The sequence below is a fragment of the Lethenteron reissneri genome, chromosome 26 (assembly GCF_015708825.2).
Source record: "Lethenteron reissneri isolate LAM-NWPU_2019-01 chromosome 26, ASM1570882v1, whole genome shotgun sequence".
NCBI classification, from domain to species: domain Eukaryota; kingdom Metazoa; phylum Chordata; class Hyperoartia; order Petromyzontiformes; family Petromyzontidae; genus Lethenteron; species Lethenteron reissneri.
In genome coordinates, this window is record NC_083804.1 from 7,245,080 (window position 1) to 7,264,358 (window position 19,279).

General features: G+C 49.6%; 1 protein-coding gene across 3 annotated transcripts in view; it reads left to right on the forward strand.

Annotated features, from left to right (window-relative positions):
• Window positions 1–19,279, forward strand: part of LOC133347586 (axin-1-like) — a 31,607-nt gene that overhangs the window by 8,632 nt on the left and 3,696 nt on the right. Inside the window, exons 2-10 of one of the 3 annotated variants that reach the window (XM_061559984.1) lie at window positions 313–543; window positions 3,662–3,834; window positions 4,467–5,367; window positions 10,690–10,908; window positions 12,251–12,347; window positions 14,032–14,157; window positions 14,897–15,510; window positions 16,902–17,114; window positions 18,368–18,529. In XM_061559984.1, the coding sequence (XP_061415968.1) occupies window positions 3,807–3,834; window positions 4,467–5,367; window positions 10,690–10,908; window positions 12,251–12,347; window positions 14,032–14,157; window positions 14,897–15,510; window positions 16,902–17,114; window positions 18,368–18,529 (2,360 nt within the window). In that variant the 5' untranslated portion in view covers window positions 313–543; window positions 3,662–3,806. Of the gene's footprint in view, window positions 1–312; window positions 544–1,338; window positions 1,351–3,661; window positions 3,835–4,466; window positions 5,368–10,689; window positions 10,909–12,250; window positions 12,348–14,031; window positions 14,158–14,896; window positions 15,511–16,901; window positions 17,115–18,367; window positions 18,530–19,279 lie in introns of those variants that run through there. The other 2 variants (XM_061559985.1, XM_061559986.1) reach the window with 2 other exon arrangements.

Consider the following 19,279-nt stretch of genomic DNA (forward strand, 5'->3'; position numbering starts at 1 on the left):
TCCCACCCTATCTCCCCGTTACCTACCTTCCTAACGAGCTATCGACCTGCCTATGTATCTTCTTCATACCTACATATCCACTCGGCTACCTGTTCACCTACGAACCGAACTTATCACGCACCTATCGTCACACGTATCTACCTATTCCTTGCTTATCTCCCTGTCGTATCTTCATATCTACTTACCCGCTTATCTACTTACCTTCCTATATCACAACCAACCTCCTTATCTCATAACGATCACTTCTTCCCTATCAGTTTACCCACCTACCTGCATGAATACGTACGTGCCTACCTTCCTACCTGCTTACAGATCATCCTGCCTACCCACCCAACACGACCACCTCACCCTCCCAAGCTCGCCTCCAGAGACCCGGGGCGTTTGGACCCTGGTCGCGAGGCGTGGGTGAGGAGGAGACCGGGCGTGGGTGAATGTCCACCTCCAAGCCTGGGTGAGAAGAAGGCGAGGAAGAGGGGAAGAGAGGAAGAGAGAAGGGGGAGAGAGCGCGGAGCGACGTGGAACGAACTCCGGCGGAGGCACCAGGTGGGCAACCCAATTGTGTCACCCCCGTTGTGTGCGGGTGGCGTTTCCTCGGTCCGCTCAGCCACCGGCCATCGATGGCACTTGCATGGGGGGGTGGGTTTGTTTGTGTGCGCGTGTTGGTGGTCGCGCGTGGTGCCGGCCACCCGCATCCTCGGTGTGCCACGGTGCCGGCCTTCGCAGGTGCTCGATAACAGCACTTGCCCCAACAGTCTTGTACAGGCTATACGGGGGTGTGGGGGATCTTTGTTTTTGACGTTGTGTGTTGGTGGTGGTAGCGGTTAGCGCTGCGCTGCGCCACCAACACCGGCTGACCCGGGTTCGATTCCCGCTCACGGTCGACGATTATCTGAACGGGTCTTGGGCTTCCCCTCGGTCGACTCGGCCTCAAATGAGTACCTGGTGCGATGGGTAAAATATCAGCACTGGGGAGACAAAGGCGGCCGGGTGTGGTGCTGGCCACCCACACCCCCTCGTGTGTCACGATGCCGGCCTTCATAGGTGCTCGCTAACAGCACTTGCCCCAACAGTTTGTGCAGGCTATATACGGGGGATCTTTTGCCTTTGTGTGTTGAACTTCTTTCGCACAGTGCTAATCAGAGGTGCGGGTGAAGGACAATAAACTAAACACATCGAGCAGTGTTAAAGAAATGCGTTTTCAATCTGGATTTTAAAAAAAATCGTCTTGCTGGGTCGGTCGTGATGATTTTTCTTGGCTTAACAATTGTATTTTGTACATTCAATCTAGATTTGAAGTTTTCGTGACTGCAGGGATCCATACTCTTTGGTTCTTTCGAAAACGTCACGTAGGTATAAATAAATTTGTCTACCAAGACATTATTGCTGTGGTTGTCCCACCTGATGACGGACGCTTGTGTTGCGCCATAAACTTCGTGATTTAAATTATTTTATTTTATACCTACGTGACTTTAACGAAATAACCAAAGAGTATTTTGTACATTGGTGAACTCAAATACAATAGCCCTTTATTTTGTTGACTTGTTGGCTCTAATAAGTGTGATTAAATGTAAATCAATGGAATCCCTGCATTGGGGAGTAATACGGTTCTGCAAAAATAGGTTGGACGGACCAATTCCATACAGAACTTGCTTTCAAATGTATCTGAAGACGAGTTTTGAGTGTCTTGTATTTATGACACCGATGACCCCGTTTAGCCAGTTACCCGGCTATTTTTTTGCACTGCAGATCCGCGATGCCGCGTAAGCACCGTCTCGACAACTTAAACAAAGAAACGAAAAAAAAACCCAATCGAAAATTGCAGAAACGCCTGCAGAACATCCATAGTAGACAAATTCACGTTTTTCAAGCCCCCCCTCCCCCATCATCGCCGCCACCACCACCGGTCTCCCGCCGTCTTAATTAATTTGCTGGCTGTTCGCCATCACCCCTAATTACATTTGTCATCATCGTCATCAGCATCCGTCGTCTTCTTACATAAATCAGGTGTTTTTTTGGGGTTAGATCGCGTAAATATATAAATGTGTCGTTAAACCCGCCACCACCTGACAGCAAAATAGTAAGGTTTGTCACGTAAACAGAACGTGGCCAATTCGTCACTAGTACAGCAACAACAACGGCGTTTTGGAGAGCCAAGCCACAACATTTACAATCCGAGTACGACGTTTCGCCAGTAATTACAACTAGCTTCATCAGGCGACAGCCAGATTCATCATCTTCTTCCTCCTCATCGACGTCGTCACAGTCTTGAGAAGGTGCCTGGCTGCCCGGTCAATTTCGTGTCGACCTCAATCGGCTCCAAGCCACCACTCATCCTCGACTCCATCATCGTCCGTCGGCGTTGGCACTGCAGGTGCAAGGAGCGGCTGTGTGCGTTGCTCATGCAGCAGCATCAGTAGCAGCAGCCCATGCTGCTGAACAACGATACCATTAGGGTGACGACGTCGGTCTGACACCAGCGTGGTGAAGTATGGTCAAGCAAGCCAGCCAGCCCTCCCCCCCCCACCTCAATATTGTTGATGGTCGGCGATGCGGCAATCGAACACATCTCGACGAGCTGTGCACGACGCACTATTCAAAGTTGAATTTTTCGAGAAGGGATTTTGTTATGCTGACGTTTGGCGTTTCGACATCGTGGATTGTGGCACTGATTTCGGATCGATTGGTACCCCAGAGTTAAGTACACCCCTGGAAAAAAAAGTGTCCCCAGAAATAAAATGTTTAGTTGCCTCGGCAATTTTGTTTTATTTGGTTACCCCGGGGCACCGCCATGAGGATCACAGGTTGCTCACTCACGGGGCACTTGTCCTAACCAGTCTGTTGAGGCTACCCGGGTGTGGGATCTTTTGTCTTTGTTTTCCGCGTGTGCTGCTGGGGGAGCGGTGTGGCGCAGTGGACAACACCGGTGGCGATTTATCTGAACCGGTCCTGGGGGGCCCCCCCACCCACCCAAGGTCGACTCAGCCTTAAATGAGCACCTGGTGCGGTGTGTAAACATCGCCACGGGGGGGGGGGGGAGACAAAGGCGGCCGGGCGTGGTGCTGTCACCCCTCGTGCACAGGTTGTGAAAGCGCTGCCCCGTTGTGTGCTGCATTATGCAGTTGTTGTACTGTGTATTGTCTCGTGTGTGTGTGTGTCCACGTGCTACTGTTGTTGGGACTGTCGACGATGCCGCTGCTCTGCGTCCTAGACTGTGTATTGCACAACAGCATAAGTTCACCACTAAGTGGCGGTGACGTCACCAGGGCGCTTGTGCCAGGCTAGGTGCACTTCATAGTAATGCTGCACTATGTATCTACAGTATGTTTACTGTATGTGCACAACGTGTGTATATGCCTAATCTGTGTACTGTACGTGTAAATTATTGCTAAAGTGTGTTTATACAGAACTTATGTCATGTGCATGTACAGCATATGAAGGACTGCACATACAGCATGCGTCGTATACCTCCGAATACATTTGCATGGCAATGCGGACAACGTCGCTGAATGCGCCCGATCTCCAAAGCTAAGCAGACAGGAAACTGGTGGGTACTTGAACGGGGGCAGGAGTTGACAGATCAGCAATGGATTCTTGATTCCATCTGTGCGGAAGCTTTGAGCGTCGCCCCACTCATCTGTAGGGGTTTTTTGTCTTCCCGCAGGGTACTCAGGTTTTCCTTCCACACGAAGCCACATCCGCTCATTTATGGAATTGGCCAAATATCCCAGTGCAGGACCCGCGTGAAAAGAGAGTCTCTGTCTTTAGACTGGGACTTTCCTGGGCAAAGAGCAGCATAATTTATTTTCATGTTTCTGGCAGTAACTCATCTTCATCGTAAGTCCATATTACGAAGGTGATTGTTTATATATTTGACCATGTATGCTTATGCGAGTGAAGTTTCTTAACCTTTAGTTTTTTTCTTCCAATATATGCACATGTTACGTGGTATACCGTCCACTGTAGTATTGTTTGTGCATGTGTAATGTGTGTACACAACCAGGATGTAGCACAGTTGGTAGAATGGCAGGGGTCCCAAAGTACATTGAAGTCCCAGCCACAGTTGACTCAGCATCATCCTCTCCTTCATCTCCACCACATAAACACCATCAACATCATTACCCCAGCATCAGTGTCCCTACCATCAGCATCATCTGCTCGACCATCAGCATCATAATCACCACCACTGCCAGTAGTATCATTACCGAAACCACTATCGTCATCACCCTTCTGCGATGATGGTGGTGTTGGTGGTTGGTAAAATCGCCCATTTGAGTGAGTTGTTTATTGTTTCGTTGATGGTAAAGGTACAGCCCGGCAACAGGGGAAATGGAGCTCCAGAGATCCCCTCTATATGGTTTTGTCGACTACATTTCCACGTTTTCTTGGGAATGGATGTTACCGTTTTGCATTTAAGCTCTATTCCATTTTAATTCAAGTTATTATTCTTGTTGCCGTTGACCACGTAGAGCTTCGAGCGCGTGCACGCATGCTCGCTGCTTGCGCCGCGATGCTCCACGCGGACGCCAGCTCATTCTTCACGGAGGATACGCTCAGACCGCCGGTGCCAGGGGAAGAAGGGAAAGGAGCCAAATATCGATGCACAGCAAGAACAGCAGTGGCGGCAGTGCAGCAAAGTGTCCATAAGCCAATTCAGACGGTGCTGCTGGCGCAATCGTCACCGTCTCCGGGGAGCCCCACATCGGCACGCCGGTCGAACGAGCCAGAGGGCAGCGCGTCGCCGCCGGTGCCGTGCCCGCTGTGGGGAGAGTCTCTGCAGACACTGCTGGAGGACTGCGACGGCGCCAGCCTCTTCCGCGCCTTCCTGGCAAGCGACAGCTCCGAGGACATGCTCGACTTCTGGTTCGCCTGCGCCGGCTACCGCAGACTAGGCCTCGCCGACGGCGGCCGGCGGCTCGGGCTGGCGCGTGCCATTCACCGAAGGTACCTGGCTGAGGGCGGCGACGGGCGTGGCACCGTGTCCCAGCTGCTATCGCCGGGCACGCGGGCCCGTGTGCGCCGGGGCGTGGAGAGCGGCCGGGCAGAGCTGTCCCTGCTTGACGAGGCGCAGGGGGAGGTGCACGCGGCGCTGGAGGCCGGAGCCTACGTGGCCTTTCTCAAGTCCGACGTCCTGGCGGAGTACGCGCGCTCAGGCGGGAACAGCCCGGGGCCCGGGGCCGAGGCGCTGGTCCTGGGGCCTCGAGGGGGCTGCTACGGCGGGGAGGAGGGACGGGAGCGCGGGGTCTGCGCATCCTTCCAAGCGTCCGGCAAAGCCGTGACGTTCGAGCAACGGCTTGCGGCGGCAGCAGTGACGGAAGCGGAGCAGAGGAGAGACGGGGAGAAGTCGGCACACGACGAGGCTGGGAGAAGGTAAGAGCTCGCCACGCGCAGAATCTTTTTCACCAAGTGGCAGTGACATCACCGTGGTGTCACTGCCAAGCCAAGGGCACGGAGTGACGAAGATTTGCCGACAAGCTGTCAGGTTCAGGTGAACAGAAATAGTCAAACGTTTTCTGAGTAGACCGTGTTAATAATGTATGTGTGGATGACAACCATCGATCTAGGTATTCGGGGTTAACCGACCAAAATGGCAGACGGATGCATTGACCGTGTTTCGCTCATTTAATGCAGTGCAGTCACTAGAGTCCACCTGCCCAAACACTGACATTGGTGCAGAATGCGCCTTGGCTCAATTAGAAAGCATAAGCCTCAACTGCCAAATAAAATGTTAATTATGTAATTCAAATAGCCATTAAACGTTTATACAAAAAAACACAAACCAGTGGTATGGTCGGTAAGTCATTACGTGCTGCCCATAGTAAAACATGCATGGGTAGCAAGGGATGATGGGTTACACGGACTCTTGACAAAGATTTTTGAATGCTTAAGCGCTTGGACCAAAATAATTTATTGACGTTACCTGTATTAACATTGTAAAAATTTTGCCTTCAAAGGCATGAAAATTTTCATTTTTTTACGTTGATTAATTTAGTGCATATAACTAAAATATTTAATTCCTCTATGTGGTATGAAAGTGCAGGCCTGCAATTGCTCGCTAACCACTGCTGGCGGAAGGACCTCCAATAGAGGGAGCTCTCGGAAGCCCCTCGACAGGAATTTGTATGTACTGTGCATTAAACAAAAACACACCGCACACAAAACTGAAGGCCTATTTTTTAAAACCCTTACACGTGTCCCTGAATCTTGCAATTTCATCAATAAATTATCCTGCAATCCTAGCCAGGACCCCCTCCCCCCACCACCTCTCTTTAGGTTGAAGATTCAAACTGTTATGTATCTAAAACTGTATGAAAATATAAGTTGCAGCACATGGCTTGAAAGCTACTGATTCCCGGAGCGAGATAACCCCCCCCCCCCCCCCCCCCCCCCTGTGGCCCTTGTAGTCTGTAGGAAATAACGCAGCGCATGCAAGGAAACAAACAAATAGTGATACAGAATCGTTGTATTCCTGTTTTGGCTGCTGAACCCAAGAACTTGTGCCCCAAGCCTTTGAACTCGGGAGCTCGTACAGCGAAGGAGCGAACTTTCTGAAGTCTTGCCAAAAGCAACTTTATTACGAGAGGAGCATATGTTGCATGGCCGCTGTTAACGCCATTGTAAAGATCAAACCCTTTGTTCTTTATTGCTGCGGCACGATGAACTACGCCACATCGGCGTGCCGCAATGAAAGTGTCGTGGCGTGGTGGCGCACACGCCTGCGCTCCGGGTGGAGAAGTGGGTGGATCGCGCAGCGAGAGAGAGAGAGAGACATCCTCGTGTGCTGATGGGCTGTGTGAGTTGGCTCGAAGGTGGCAGTACGGCAAGTGGGTTCCTGACCACAACTGTGACGATCGCAATCGGCCTTCTCGCGTGCGTCGGTCTTCTCGCAAAATACTCGGAGGACAAAAATTAGTTCGGCAAGCATCCCAATGCGGTGCCCTCCGAGAAAATAATCTTGAGAATCGGTGAGGCAAGATCTGCCCTGCCTAAGTGAATTTGGGGCGGGTGCCAATCACCATTGACAGCCCTGGAACTAGAAATGGATGTCTAACGTTGCTATCGCGGGTCCCAGCCTATCTGTAGAGCAGCCACCGTTTCATTTTCGAGTTAAGCCCCTCTAGGTACAGCAACACGCGGCTACGTTCTGCTTGGATACTTAAATTGCAGCATCAAACAGAGGAAAGTTGGTTTCGCACGCAAATTGAGAAAATGCACTCATCTCCTCTATACAGCCCTGAGCCAGTGGTGGAAATTCCACATTGTTATGGATGGGGTAGTTCTTGTGTTCTTGGCCTCGAAGGGCTGCGAAGGGCTGAGCGAAACCCCGGCTGGGATTTGAATTCTTGAACTTCCGCGTGCAAGCCGTGCACCTGACTGCTGAGTCACCTCAGCCGGTTAATAAAAGACAGTATCATTGAAGTGCTGTGGTGGAGGGGGTGACACAGTGGTTGGTGCTCTGTGCTGTGAACACCTCCCTTGCGAGTTGGATTCCCAGCCCTGGCTAACTAACATCAATGCCGAGTGACGTCTTCACCGATCTGTGGTCCCCTTCTTCACCAACCAACGTGGTGAAGTACGGTCGACAACCTCCGTGACTGAAAAGCACGGGGAAGCCTTTCATCCAGCCGTCGATTGACAAAAGGTTGCAAATTAATTCTCGTTATTGTAGTATGTATGTATTTCTCTCCAAATGCTAACGTGAGTTATTTAAATATTTTTACAAAAAAACTCTTGAGAAGCTACATTGTCCACAGCCCTCTAGCACGCACCATTGTGATCGCCAGCATGACAGTGCAGGCATGTGATAATAATGTTAGTAAGAATTACAACACTTCATAACCTTGGGAGAACCCAATGGGACACAGACGACACATTGTGGGAGAGACCTGGGATACATCGAATGCACAGAACAGCTTAACAGTGGCATGATTGATAGACTAAATTGTCAGGCACAGTACAATTTGGATACAGAAAGTTGCTAAGGGGTAGAAATATAAAGTCCCCATGGTGTGTGCCAGTCTTTCACATAGGATGACCGCTGTTCACATCCCACTGAGTGGTACTTATTGTACAGGAGTTCAACACCATGCAGTAAAAACATTTTGGTGCTCACGATAACTGAACAGTCATCACATACAAAATATTTGTTTGTGTTGTTTTAAATCGGGGCACATTACCTGGCATGAATCTGATAAGGAACGGAACAAAAACTAAACAAGTACCAATAAAAGGATGAACATATGCATGCTCAAGAGTTACACCAAGAGATGGAAAGACTAACGCATGCCTCAGAGAATATAAACGCACATTGTAGACGTAATGTTTACTGTTAAGAAATGGTGAGCAGGCTTCGGCAAGGAGGCGTCGTTGGGATCGGACGATGGCAGATGGATGAGACTGCTGATGGAAGTGGCAACCCCAGGAGAGAATGCACACGACGCCGAGCCATGATGGAGGTGGAACATTGGGATCAGTTAATGCGCAGGAGTGTGAAATATATTGTGGCATCGTAGGGCCGTGAGGGATGGCAACAACATGGGAAGGCCTTCGTCCGGCATGGCTGATTAAGACATTGGTATTGTTGTATTAAATTAGGTCACGTGATCCCTGCAGCCACGAGAGAGGGATCTAGAGTGTCCTACAAGTAAAAGGAAACATCGATTTGTGAATCAAGTCATGGTCCAGAATTGTGATAATTGAATCGCTGGGGGAGCCTATTATTTTATTGATGCCGAAGATATGACAGGCAAAGTTGACCTCCAGCCAGGATTTTAATTCACGACCATCTTGACCGCGAGTCAATCACTCTGACCACGATGTGTGAAATTTCATAGGAGAATGGGAGATTGATCACGAACGCGGAAGAGTTTTGGAGATGAGAGGGAATGATTCAGGAGACGAGGGCATAGCGAGAACTTTATATAATGCGGTAAGATTAAGTTCACGCAACAGAACAATCAGGACTCGAGCAGATATGGGAAACGGTGAAAATGGACTGGCTTGACAAACGGGCCCATGCCTCCTTAATCTCCGTTTCAAGCCACCGAGCATGAAAAGGGGGTGTGCGGGGGTTGGAGGGTGTGAGGGGGTTGGGTGGGGTGTGGGGGGTTGGTGGGGGTGCTTTTTGATCCTGCAGCTTTAGACCACCGAGCCACTTCAAAGGATGCCACATTTTACCCATTATCTACATTTATGCTACAGTCGAGTGTTTTCCCAGCTGCTGTTAATGTTTGAAGCACTCGAGTGCTACGTTGGCCGTGCTGGTGCTATTGAGCAAATTGAGACGTCGTGTTGAGCTCCCCCTGGCCTGGGTTTGTTAAGACCTGGGGCAGTTCTGAGAATCCCACACAAGGGATTCCTGGCCAGTGTGCACAGCTGGCCACTCAAAAAGAAAAGTCAGTCAAAAGTGATTTCATGCTGAATTGAGCATCGAGGTCGTGTTCATCCTCTTGTTTACAGCCCTTATCCAGTGGCAGAAAGTCCACATTCCTATGGCAGGGTTGAGCCTAACCATGAGATAACCACCGTGTTTACTTTTTTCCCACAAAGCGATACATATTAATCAACCCTGGGAAGATGATGACCCGAGTCAACCCCCAACCAGGATTTGGACTCCAAACTTTCCAATTGCAAGACGCTGAGTTATCTCTTCAGCTGGCCACTTGCATCTGTTTTTTTATTTTACTTTATATTTGCAATGTAGTGGTTGACTTACCGTGCCACAAACCCAGCTGCCCGGGTTCAATTCGCGGTCATGGCAAGCATCAATGGCAAAGTATGGTCAAACAAAACTCATGATCAACACGATGTGGGGAGACATCCATGACAATTCGATGAATTTTCATAATTTAGGGTTGAGAATTGATTCAATTACCGATTCTTTTTGTCTTGTTGTCACCATGTCCTTTGTGTTAGTTAATTTTATTTTCCGTACAGTTTTGTTAGCCTCATTATTACATTTGCACATTGCATCCTTTTATCAATTCACTGCTGGATGAGGGCCTTCCCAGGCCGTGGGGGTTGTTTTACCGCACTTCAACACGCCGGTCTGCGCGGGTTGGTCAAGGAGGGGAGCATGGACGTGAGAGCGTAATTGCATTGCAAAAATTGACTGCCACATTCACCTCTGCTACCCATAACAGCCTGTGACGACAAGCTGTTTAGCTTCCAAGATGTTTGTTTGTATGTTGACCTTTCGCACCATGCTGATCGGAGGTGCGGGGGAAGGACCACAAACTAAATACAAAAAGCAGTTCTAAAGAAATGAGTTTTCAATCTAGATTTGAAAGTACATGGCTCAAGTGGCTTCCTAATATCGGAAGGAAGAGCCTTCCAGACGGGCGCAGAAGCGCATCTGAAAGCACACCCATGTAATGACCGTCTTTGTTCGATGGTTAGCCAAAAGCCACTGCGAGGATGACCGGATTTGTGTGATGGTTTTTGCTTCTTGACGAGATCAGCAAAATACCTATTTTGGTTAAAAGGTCTGATGAGATGGGGCACAGTCTGTTGGGTAATTTGGTCGGACTCATTTCCATTTACCGCGATGCATGCCTCTATGAGCGTGAGAATATATTTGTCGGGCACGAGAATACATTTCAAACAACAATTCCACGGCCTTTGGTGTCTTCTCGGTTACGTGGCGCGGCGGATTCGTAATGGAAGCGCTGTGCTGTGATCGCGGGCCTGCAGTGCGTGGGTGCTCCCGCGGGACCCACCAAGCCTGGCGGAGTGGCGGGAGGGAGTCGATCCCGCGGCGCTGGGAACGAGCGGCGGGAGCGACGCGGCCGGACCGAGCGACGACGCGAACGAGAGCAGTGAAGTCGGCAGGACGAGCGAGGCGAGCAGCGGGACGAGCTGGCCGAGGTGGACGAGTGGGCGTCCAGGGGATTCGGAGCCCAAAAGCCTCACGTGCGTTCTGCCACTGCTTCTGCTTCTGTGTTGCGTCGCCGGTTCACGGCCATCCGCCGTTGTTATTCACGTCGCCGTTTGACGTTGCTAATTTTGCCGTCTTCATTTTTAACGGAAGGCTTTAGTAATTACCGGCACCATTTGACAAACGTTTACCTTGGCACCGGGTTTCCCAGACTCCATTCCTCACAAGCCACCATGGTAGATCCAACTGGTAGGTCAATCTGAGTTTACCTGTTTATCTCGGTTCAAGTACAAATGTAGTTATTCCATGCTGCACGTGCCTGATGATTGCTAAATTACACCATGGCAGCATCCCCCACAATTACCGTTACCTATGCTGCATAATGATTACTGAACACCAACGACAAATATCCCCCATATAGCCTTAATAGGCCGTTGGGGCAAGTGCTCTTCGCGAGCACCTATGAAGGCTGACACGGTACACGAGTGGGTGGCTGGCCAGCACCACGCCCGGCCGCCTTTGTCTCCATAGTGGTGATGTTTACACAGCGTACTAAGTATTGATGTTAGGCTGAGTCGACCTAGTGGAGGCCTAGGACCCATTCAGATAATTGTCACTGGTGTTGGCCGTGAGTGCGAATCAAACTCGGGTCGATGGGTTCGTAGCGCAGTGCGCTAATCGCTACACTGCTGCTCCCCACACAACGCCTCTCACTCACGTACACACGCGTGAACCAGGGCTGTCTCGACAGCACGCGGGACAATGTTTCGCAATCATGGGGCACATTCAGCATGTTATAAGTGGTGCTAACGTTAAAAAAAAACGCCACTTTTTTCAAATTTTCTTGCTGTGGTTTTCACATCTGATGATGATTGCTTGTGTTGCAGTCGAAACGTATTATTTAATTGTTTCCCTTCTACGTGACTTTACCTTTACCGAAAGAACCAAGAATATGTTATAAGTTGATTTGTATTTGAATGGCGGTAAATCGGTAAACTCGGAAAGGTGTATCGTCGTGGGTCCTGAAGAGTGGAGTTTTGGAAAACCCCGTCAAAATAATTTACTTATATATAACATCAAAATTTAACATCCTATTTTACTTCATGTTTCATTATTACCCGACCCAAGAGGCAATTCATTTAGTTATTTAGTCATTTGCCCTGAATTGCAATCACAACATATTTGCAATTGTAATTTCAGATAATGATGCTCCAGTAATTGCAACTGTAATTCACCACAGCTCTGATCATAACTGCTTACCGAATCAATTTACCGCCACCAATAACCTTCACCATTTATGAACACAAATGACCACAACATTGGCTTTTGTAATAGAGAAATTAAAACGTTAACTTTCTTTTTCCAAATTATCAGCAGAAAAATGATCGATCCAGACCAATTAAAGTGTGGACAGAAGCAGGCTTGGTGCAGCAGCGGTAGCAGCAGCAGCAGCCACATGGAGGAAAGAATGAAAGTGAGTCACATCCTAAAATCAAATTTCAAAGCAGGGCCGCTTGACGTGGTCTTCAGAGGATCTGCACCGCTCACTGAGATTCGAGGTTAAAATCCAGGCAGCCACCCGTGATTAAACATGGGTCCCCACGTGTAGTGAGCTGATTGGCTCAGCCTGGTTACTTTGACACTAAGTTTGGTTTTGTACTTGATTTTTCTAAGTTCCTGCTCCGATAGTTAAAAATATTGGTTTGAATTTCATGCAACGAACATGACCCACTGTAGCACACAGTGGGTAGCAATGTGCTGCCATCTCCTCTGTGGACCATAGGTCACTTAAAGGCATTTCAGAGGCAGCTCTATAAAATCCACTTCTGTGGGGCATTGTCTTACACAACGGGTTGCACTGATCTGCGACAGATCCGAATTAATTCTCTGTCTCATGATATTCTGTTCATAGCACAATCGGGATAACATTGGGTGGGAAAAAAAATGCACGATTAAACCGATAAAACAAAAATATACAAAAATAACTTCACATTAAAATGCATTTGAGAGACCCGGTTTCATCACGAGCAACACAAACCCCAGATTTCAACCCAGGATCTCAGCAGTATCAGCTCACGGCTCTGACACATTATACCGAGCTACTTGTAGCATTCCTCATGTCCACGTCCATTACAAGCTTCAAAGGTGGTCAATTTTAATGTTCAACTCCTCACCCAATAATTCCTCTGTAAAGCTATTAAATCATTGCCTTTGTACATAACACGTCCTCCAACAAAGGTACACCTTCGTAGCGTGAAATAAAGACTCCACCACATTCCTAAAGTAAAATTGCAATATTCAGTTTTCCCACTTTGAAGTGAGCAAAGTGCCGCGTAAATGACGAACGTGGTCGCCTGAACAATGCGACGTTTGCGCCATGGCACACGGCAGACTTGCCGTAGATCCCCCGTCTGAATGTGCACCTTTTAAGTTTGTCTCTACTTGCCGCTAAAGCGTTTTGCGATCCCAGCCGTGTGTGATAAAGCAGTCCCTAAAGCAGCCTCTACTGTGCAGTCGAGCAGTGTTGTAAACGACAGAGCACCTTTCCAACAGCCTGAGAAGGCCTGCAGAGTTATGGCAGGCGCTTTGACGGCATTTTAAGTGACTATTGCAGGTTAGAGGCCACCCTTTGATCTCTTAACCAGAGACGATCGTAACGGGTCACGGTGTTGCAACATTGGGAGTAGAATGTTTTTGTGCAAGACATACACGTGCACTAAACAGTGTGTGCATGCTTGTGTGTGGGTGTGAGGTTTGTGAGTGGCGAGTGGTAGTTCAGTGGTTAGCGCACTGCACTATGAACTGATCCAGAGCCTCTTCGAGGTCTACTCGGCCTTAAATGTGTACTTGGTGCAGTGTGTAAACATCAGCACTGGGGAGACAAAGGTGGCCAGGCGTGGTGTTTGCTATCCACTCGGGTGCCGTGGTGGCCTACATAGGTGCTGGCTTAGAGAACTTGCCCCAACAGTCTGTTAAAGGCTACATGGGGGATCGTTGTCTTTGTGGGACAGCTGCTAGAGGGAGTCCACTACTTCACAGTATCTCGGGATGTGCTGCGTGGGTGGTGCGGTGTGGAGATAAAATGATAATGATGTCATATCTGGACCCATTACAAACACGAACTGCTGTAACCGAGGTGATGACACCACTTTGCCCAGAGGGCCCGGCAGGTGATGAAGGACGCCGTGATGAACCCGGCGAGGTTTGCTGCGGAGCTGACCGCTCGGCTGGAGCGCCTACAGAGGGATCGGAGGCTCCAATGGGGCCTGGAGGAGCAGCAGGCAGTGAGTATCCACGTGCCACCCAGCAATCAATGCGACCCAGTGTCTAGCTTCACTCAGCGCCAGCCAGCACCACCATTATTCAGCACCACCACCACCCAGAACCACCCAGAACCACCCAAAACCACCCAGTAGCACCCAGCGTCCATCACCGTTAGCTGCGTAACATGGCTGGCATGGGCCCCAGTCCAAGAAATGAAACTGGGACCCGTTGTCCATTTTTGCCTCTCCAACCCGTGGGCCCGAATGCAGTTGGAACCAGATGCACGCTCTATAAGCTGCAGCATTGGTCGTGAAATTCCACTCAAATTAACTCCTACTTCTTTTCCACTGCACAGTCGAGTAACAATGTGGCCGCAGCTCAGGGGGTCCCAGTTTGTTTTTCCTTTGCAGAACCAGAGCCGTGCCGCTAATTGTTTTTCGAAGGGCGAAAATAATTAACTCAGCCTCGTGGCCCTGTTTGGCACAGAGAGCCAGATTCAGATGTAAAGTGAGGCCAGATTTCCACGTTTTGCTTCAGTCTCAACTTGGCAAATAGCCAGTGGAACATCACCCGTATGGTGACGACCCCACGCTGGCATAACTTGGACATGCTCGTACCACTCACACCCAGTGCTATCAATTTCAGGTTCCACTCCCATTCACTATGCGCCACCGAGTGCCGTGTGCCTTGCTCGTTGATGTTATTCGTGGGTTAAGAATTTCCAGCTTAAGCCTGTTCACCTGTTCTGTGCTGCTGCAGGAAGGCGAGTGGGCGGATGGAACAGGAAGCCCCATGGACATGGCTCGCCACCTTGCAAGCTCTTCCCGACCCACGAATTCCTCCCGAGGAACCTCCGCCCACTCCGATGGCAGGACGACGCTTCCGCAAAACGTTCCGCAAGACGACGACGGCGACGACGAGTGCACCGAGAGCGTTCTCGACGGGCACGTGACGCGAACGCTGGTGTGCCAACTGCCTCACGCCGGCGGTGGCTCTGAGCGGCCCCGGGGTGCTCGTAATAACGTGGCTCAAGCAGGGCCCCCCACAAACCAGACCCTCCCTGAGTCCCCCACTGCACGCTCCCTTCCCCGCATACAGTCGTCTCTTAGCGTCAGCACAGTGCACTCATTCCACTACAGGCAGGTCTCGCAGCACATGCACCACCACCATCACCACCATCATCATCATCACCACCACCACGGTGGCGGCGGAGGAGGCCGCAGCGGGCGGTCCCTGCAGGAGATGGAGATGGAGGCCGCGAGGCGAGTGCGGTACGAGGCCGGGGGTGACGCCTGCCGGGTCGTGAGCGATCCCCGCACGGGCATGGACAGCGTGGGCCTGCCGGACGAGCTGGCTGAGCGCCTGCGGTGCAGGTGCGCTAGTTGGGCCGACGTACGGACTACGTTTTCGCTTTCTCAATTGCATTTGTCTTCGGAAGTATTCAATTCGCACCACAGAAGCCGACGGGTAGCTGTCAGGGCAAAATACATTTGCATCTTTGAAAATAGCACTTTTTTTACTATAGCTTGGTCATCCCGAATTTTAGGTGACCCTTAGATCTATTTGGCCTGTTTTCAAGAGAGCTGGGCCTTAATGGCGACGGAACTTTTACTACAGGTTGATTCAAATTGGATCATCTTCGTGATAGTTTTAGTTACCTCACTGTTACAGACAGAAAAACGAATCTATCAACCGTGTTTAGAAAGAGATGATTCTCTTCCATATGGCAACTTGTTCAGTAGCTAAATGCCAATGTTGAGGATCGCTAGCCATGAGAGGGCTTCAGGGGAGAGTTTGTGTAGTTTTGCGATTCCTTCATGGAAGGAGCGAAGTCTACAATGTTTCACTCTTTGAAAGCGATGATATTATATCATTTGGGGGGAAATGCTAAGTTATTGCAGTAGTGCTACCAGTGTCGTATGATGAGACGGTGTCTCTTCAGAGCTCTAAGATGCTGTGTGTTGCTCCGGTCAAGGCCTGGAGATGCGAGTGGGTGTATATGCTGTATGAATCTGCTCTGCTGCTGGTTCCTAATAAGGAAATATATTTTTTCTTCCACAATTTGATTACTACTCATGTCACATCTCGAGACAAAGTGTCTATTTAGAATGCTCGCAGAACAGCGCTTCAGCTCGTGATTAGAGTTCGGCCCATGGAAAGGAATATCTCTCAACTACTTCTGAGATCTCTTCAAGCGAACTTTTCTCCGCACTGGAGGCGTTACAGTTCCCCATGTGTCCTTCTATAGGAAGTCTCAAGCGTTGGATGGTTTTGCCAATTTCAGTGAGGAACCAAATGTATAGTTTTTTTGCGTGAAGTCATCGCTCACCAGGCTGAGATGATAAACTCCTCGCTACACTTGAGAACCCAATTTAATCATGGGTGAGTGGCTAAAACCTAGATTCAGAGTGTTGGCTCATTGTGTTTGACACTTGCACCACCCAGTCACCTCAGATGTTAATTTTTAATGTCGAGGTTGTGTCTGGGATTCTGCCACAGTGCTGTAATGGTCAGCACGCCGGACTTGCAATCCAGAGATCACCTGTTCGATGTGACCACCAAGTGGCATGAATATATGCACCACAGTTAGTCCATTGGCAAGCACAGAGAGAGAGAGAGAAGGGTAGAGTGTGAGTCTCTCCCACCTCTTCTAAGACTGAATTTAACTCTTAAAATGGGCTCTTGAGAGCTTTCTCTCGTGGAGGCTCTTCCACCAGCAGTGGAATGGGAAAGTAATTGCTGGGTTGCACCTTTATCTTTGCAGAGACGCGACGCAGGGCTGGTTCACCAGGACGCCGCTGGAGAACACGTCTCGCGAGGACGAGGAAAGCGGCGGGGCCTCCGCGGAGACGGCGGCGGCAGAAGCGGCAGCGGCATCCTGCCTGCCCCTGGAGTCCGACCTGGATCGCGCGCACGTCTGGCTCCCACAGCTCGGCGGCAAGAGGGAGTCGGGCAGGAACCCCAAAGCCTCACACGCGTGAGTCGGATGCAGTGCTCGGAGAGCCACGTGCCCGTTGAAACCGAGAGCTGCTGTTATTCTCAATGATGTGGGTCCGTCTGTATGGCAAAAACAACATAATTTTCAGAATGACCATACTTTACCACGCTGGGCAGTGTGGGTTTGGTGAGGGACCGGTTCAGATTCGACTCGCCACCAATGTTAGCCTTGTCCTAGAATCGATCTCGGTTCACGCGGGGTTCGTAGCGCTGTGCGACATGGGTCCCATTAATCATGTAAAGATTCGTCCATTCATATGGATTTTTATGCCCGTATTACATACAATGGAATTGTACGCAGGAGAATTATACTAAATTCGTAAGTCATATGCAGTAACCTCTCGTGACCCATGTAGCCACTGGAAGTGCTACCTTCCGCATAATAAAACAAAAAAATCCAGCACAGAACTCCTGTTGTCCACAGTAATTTTGGTGTTCCATTTCATGGATCCTATTATCTGCGGAATCATCCGCGGAATATAGGATCCGTGAACTTTGGAACTGTTTTTTGTGTTTAGTTTGTTGTGCTTCTCCCGCCCCTCCAATTAGCACGGTTGGCTACATACTTTGCGAAAGAAGTTCAACATAATACAATAACCCCGATTGAAGAAGATATACATGGATTGAACAGCTCCTCTTGTCCACGAAAAAAATCACAGATAATATAGGATGCTGTTCCGCAAAGACTTGTGTGAAAAATGTTAGATAATCGCGAATAATAGGAGGAATAGGGCTGTGAATTACAGGTTGTTAGTCGGACCCGAAAGCTGCTGCGACTATTAGGACGACGGATAAGGGGTGTCCTGTATTGAATATCATTGTGGCCCCGAATTATGACAATCGAATCCAACTACACGAAACTAAACTTTTTAGTTCACCAGGTAAGGCCCACTGAGCTATATCGCTAATTTTCAAAAGCAACCACATTATATCGCAACGAAGTGGCTGATCATGTGGAAATTTATAGTAACCAAATACTCTAAATGCATGTTGATTCTAAATGTGGAGGGGAAAACCGAAGGCCCTGGAGAGGACATGCAAACTCCAAATATTAAGGCGTCAGGGTCAGGATCGAACCCACGACCTCTTGCATACCAGGCGAAGGAATTAACATCTCGCCACCGTGGGTGGGAGGTGAATCATTGGATGCCTAGTGCCCGTGGCTCACTGCTCCTCCTGTTTTCGAAATCGTTCTCAAAGGCCCGATTGCGCTGTCGTTTGCGATCGTTTCAGGTGCAAGGCAAAAAGGCCGCTGTCCAGCCGGTCGCCTCCACAGGGCACCGCGGTGGCTTACTATTTCTGCGGCGAGCCCATCCCGTATCGCACGTCGGTGACGGAGAGAGCTCTAACGCTGGCCCACTTCAAGGAGATGCTCGGCAAAAAGGGCACCTACAGGTACCGTCCATGCAGACGCACCCGCAATTAAACGAGAGATGAGCCTTTGATGAACGCGCAAACCTGAACGGTTCAGGGGGAAGGTCTTTGTGTCTGACGTTTGATAACGTTTCACAGGTTAATTCAACGTAACAACAAAAGGAAAGTCTGCCTCTGCGTAGGTTTCGTAGCTGTGGTGTGCAGCTCTCCCCCATGTGTTTGCGGCCTGTACTGCAGGTTGTTCAGCACGATGTCCGACGTTTCGCTCTGGAAAAGGGGCTGCAGGGCATAGTGGGAAATGGTAAAGGTGTGAATAAAAACAACCCAGGGAGAGAGAGAGAGAGACTGTGTGATTGGTCCTGGACTTGAAAAAGGAAATGGTCTCAGCAGCAGCGCAGGTGGCCAGAGGGAGGAAACTCCAGAAAACAAGGACCGCAGTGAAGGAGCAACCGGACACTAAACGGAGGTTGTCCGGTGGGTTTAACAGAAGGCTTTGGTTGTTAAAATAATACTAAACTGTCTAGCCCACTGAGCTATAAAGCTCTTTTTCAGAAGTGACCTGGCCACACTTGATAGCCCAATGAAGTGGCTTATCATGTGGATATTTATAGTCGCTGCCAAATACTCTTCATGCGTGTTGATTCTAAATGTGGAGGGAAAACCCGGAGGACCCTGAGACAAATCCACGCGACCATGGGGAGAGAGAGAGAGAAAACGTGCAAACTACAAATATAGAGGCAACAGGGTTGTGATTGAACCCACGGCCTGCTG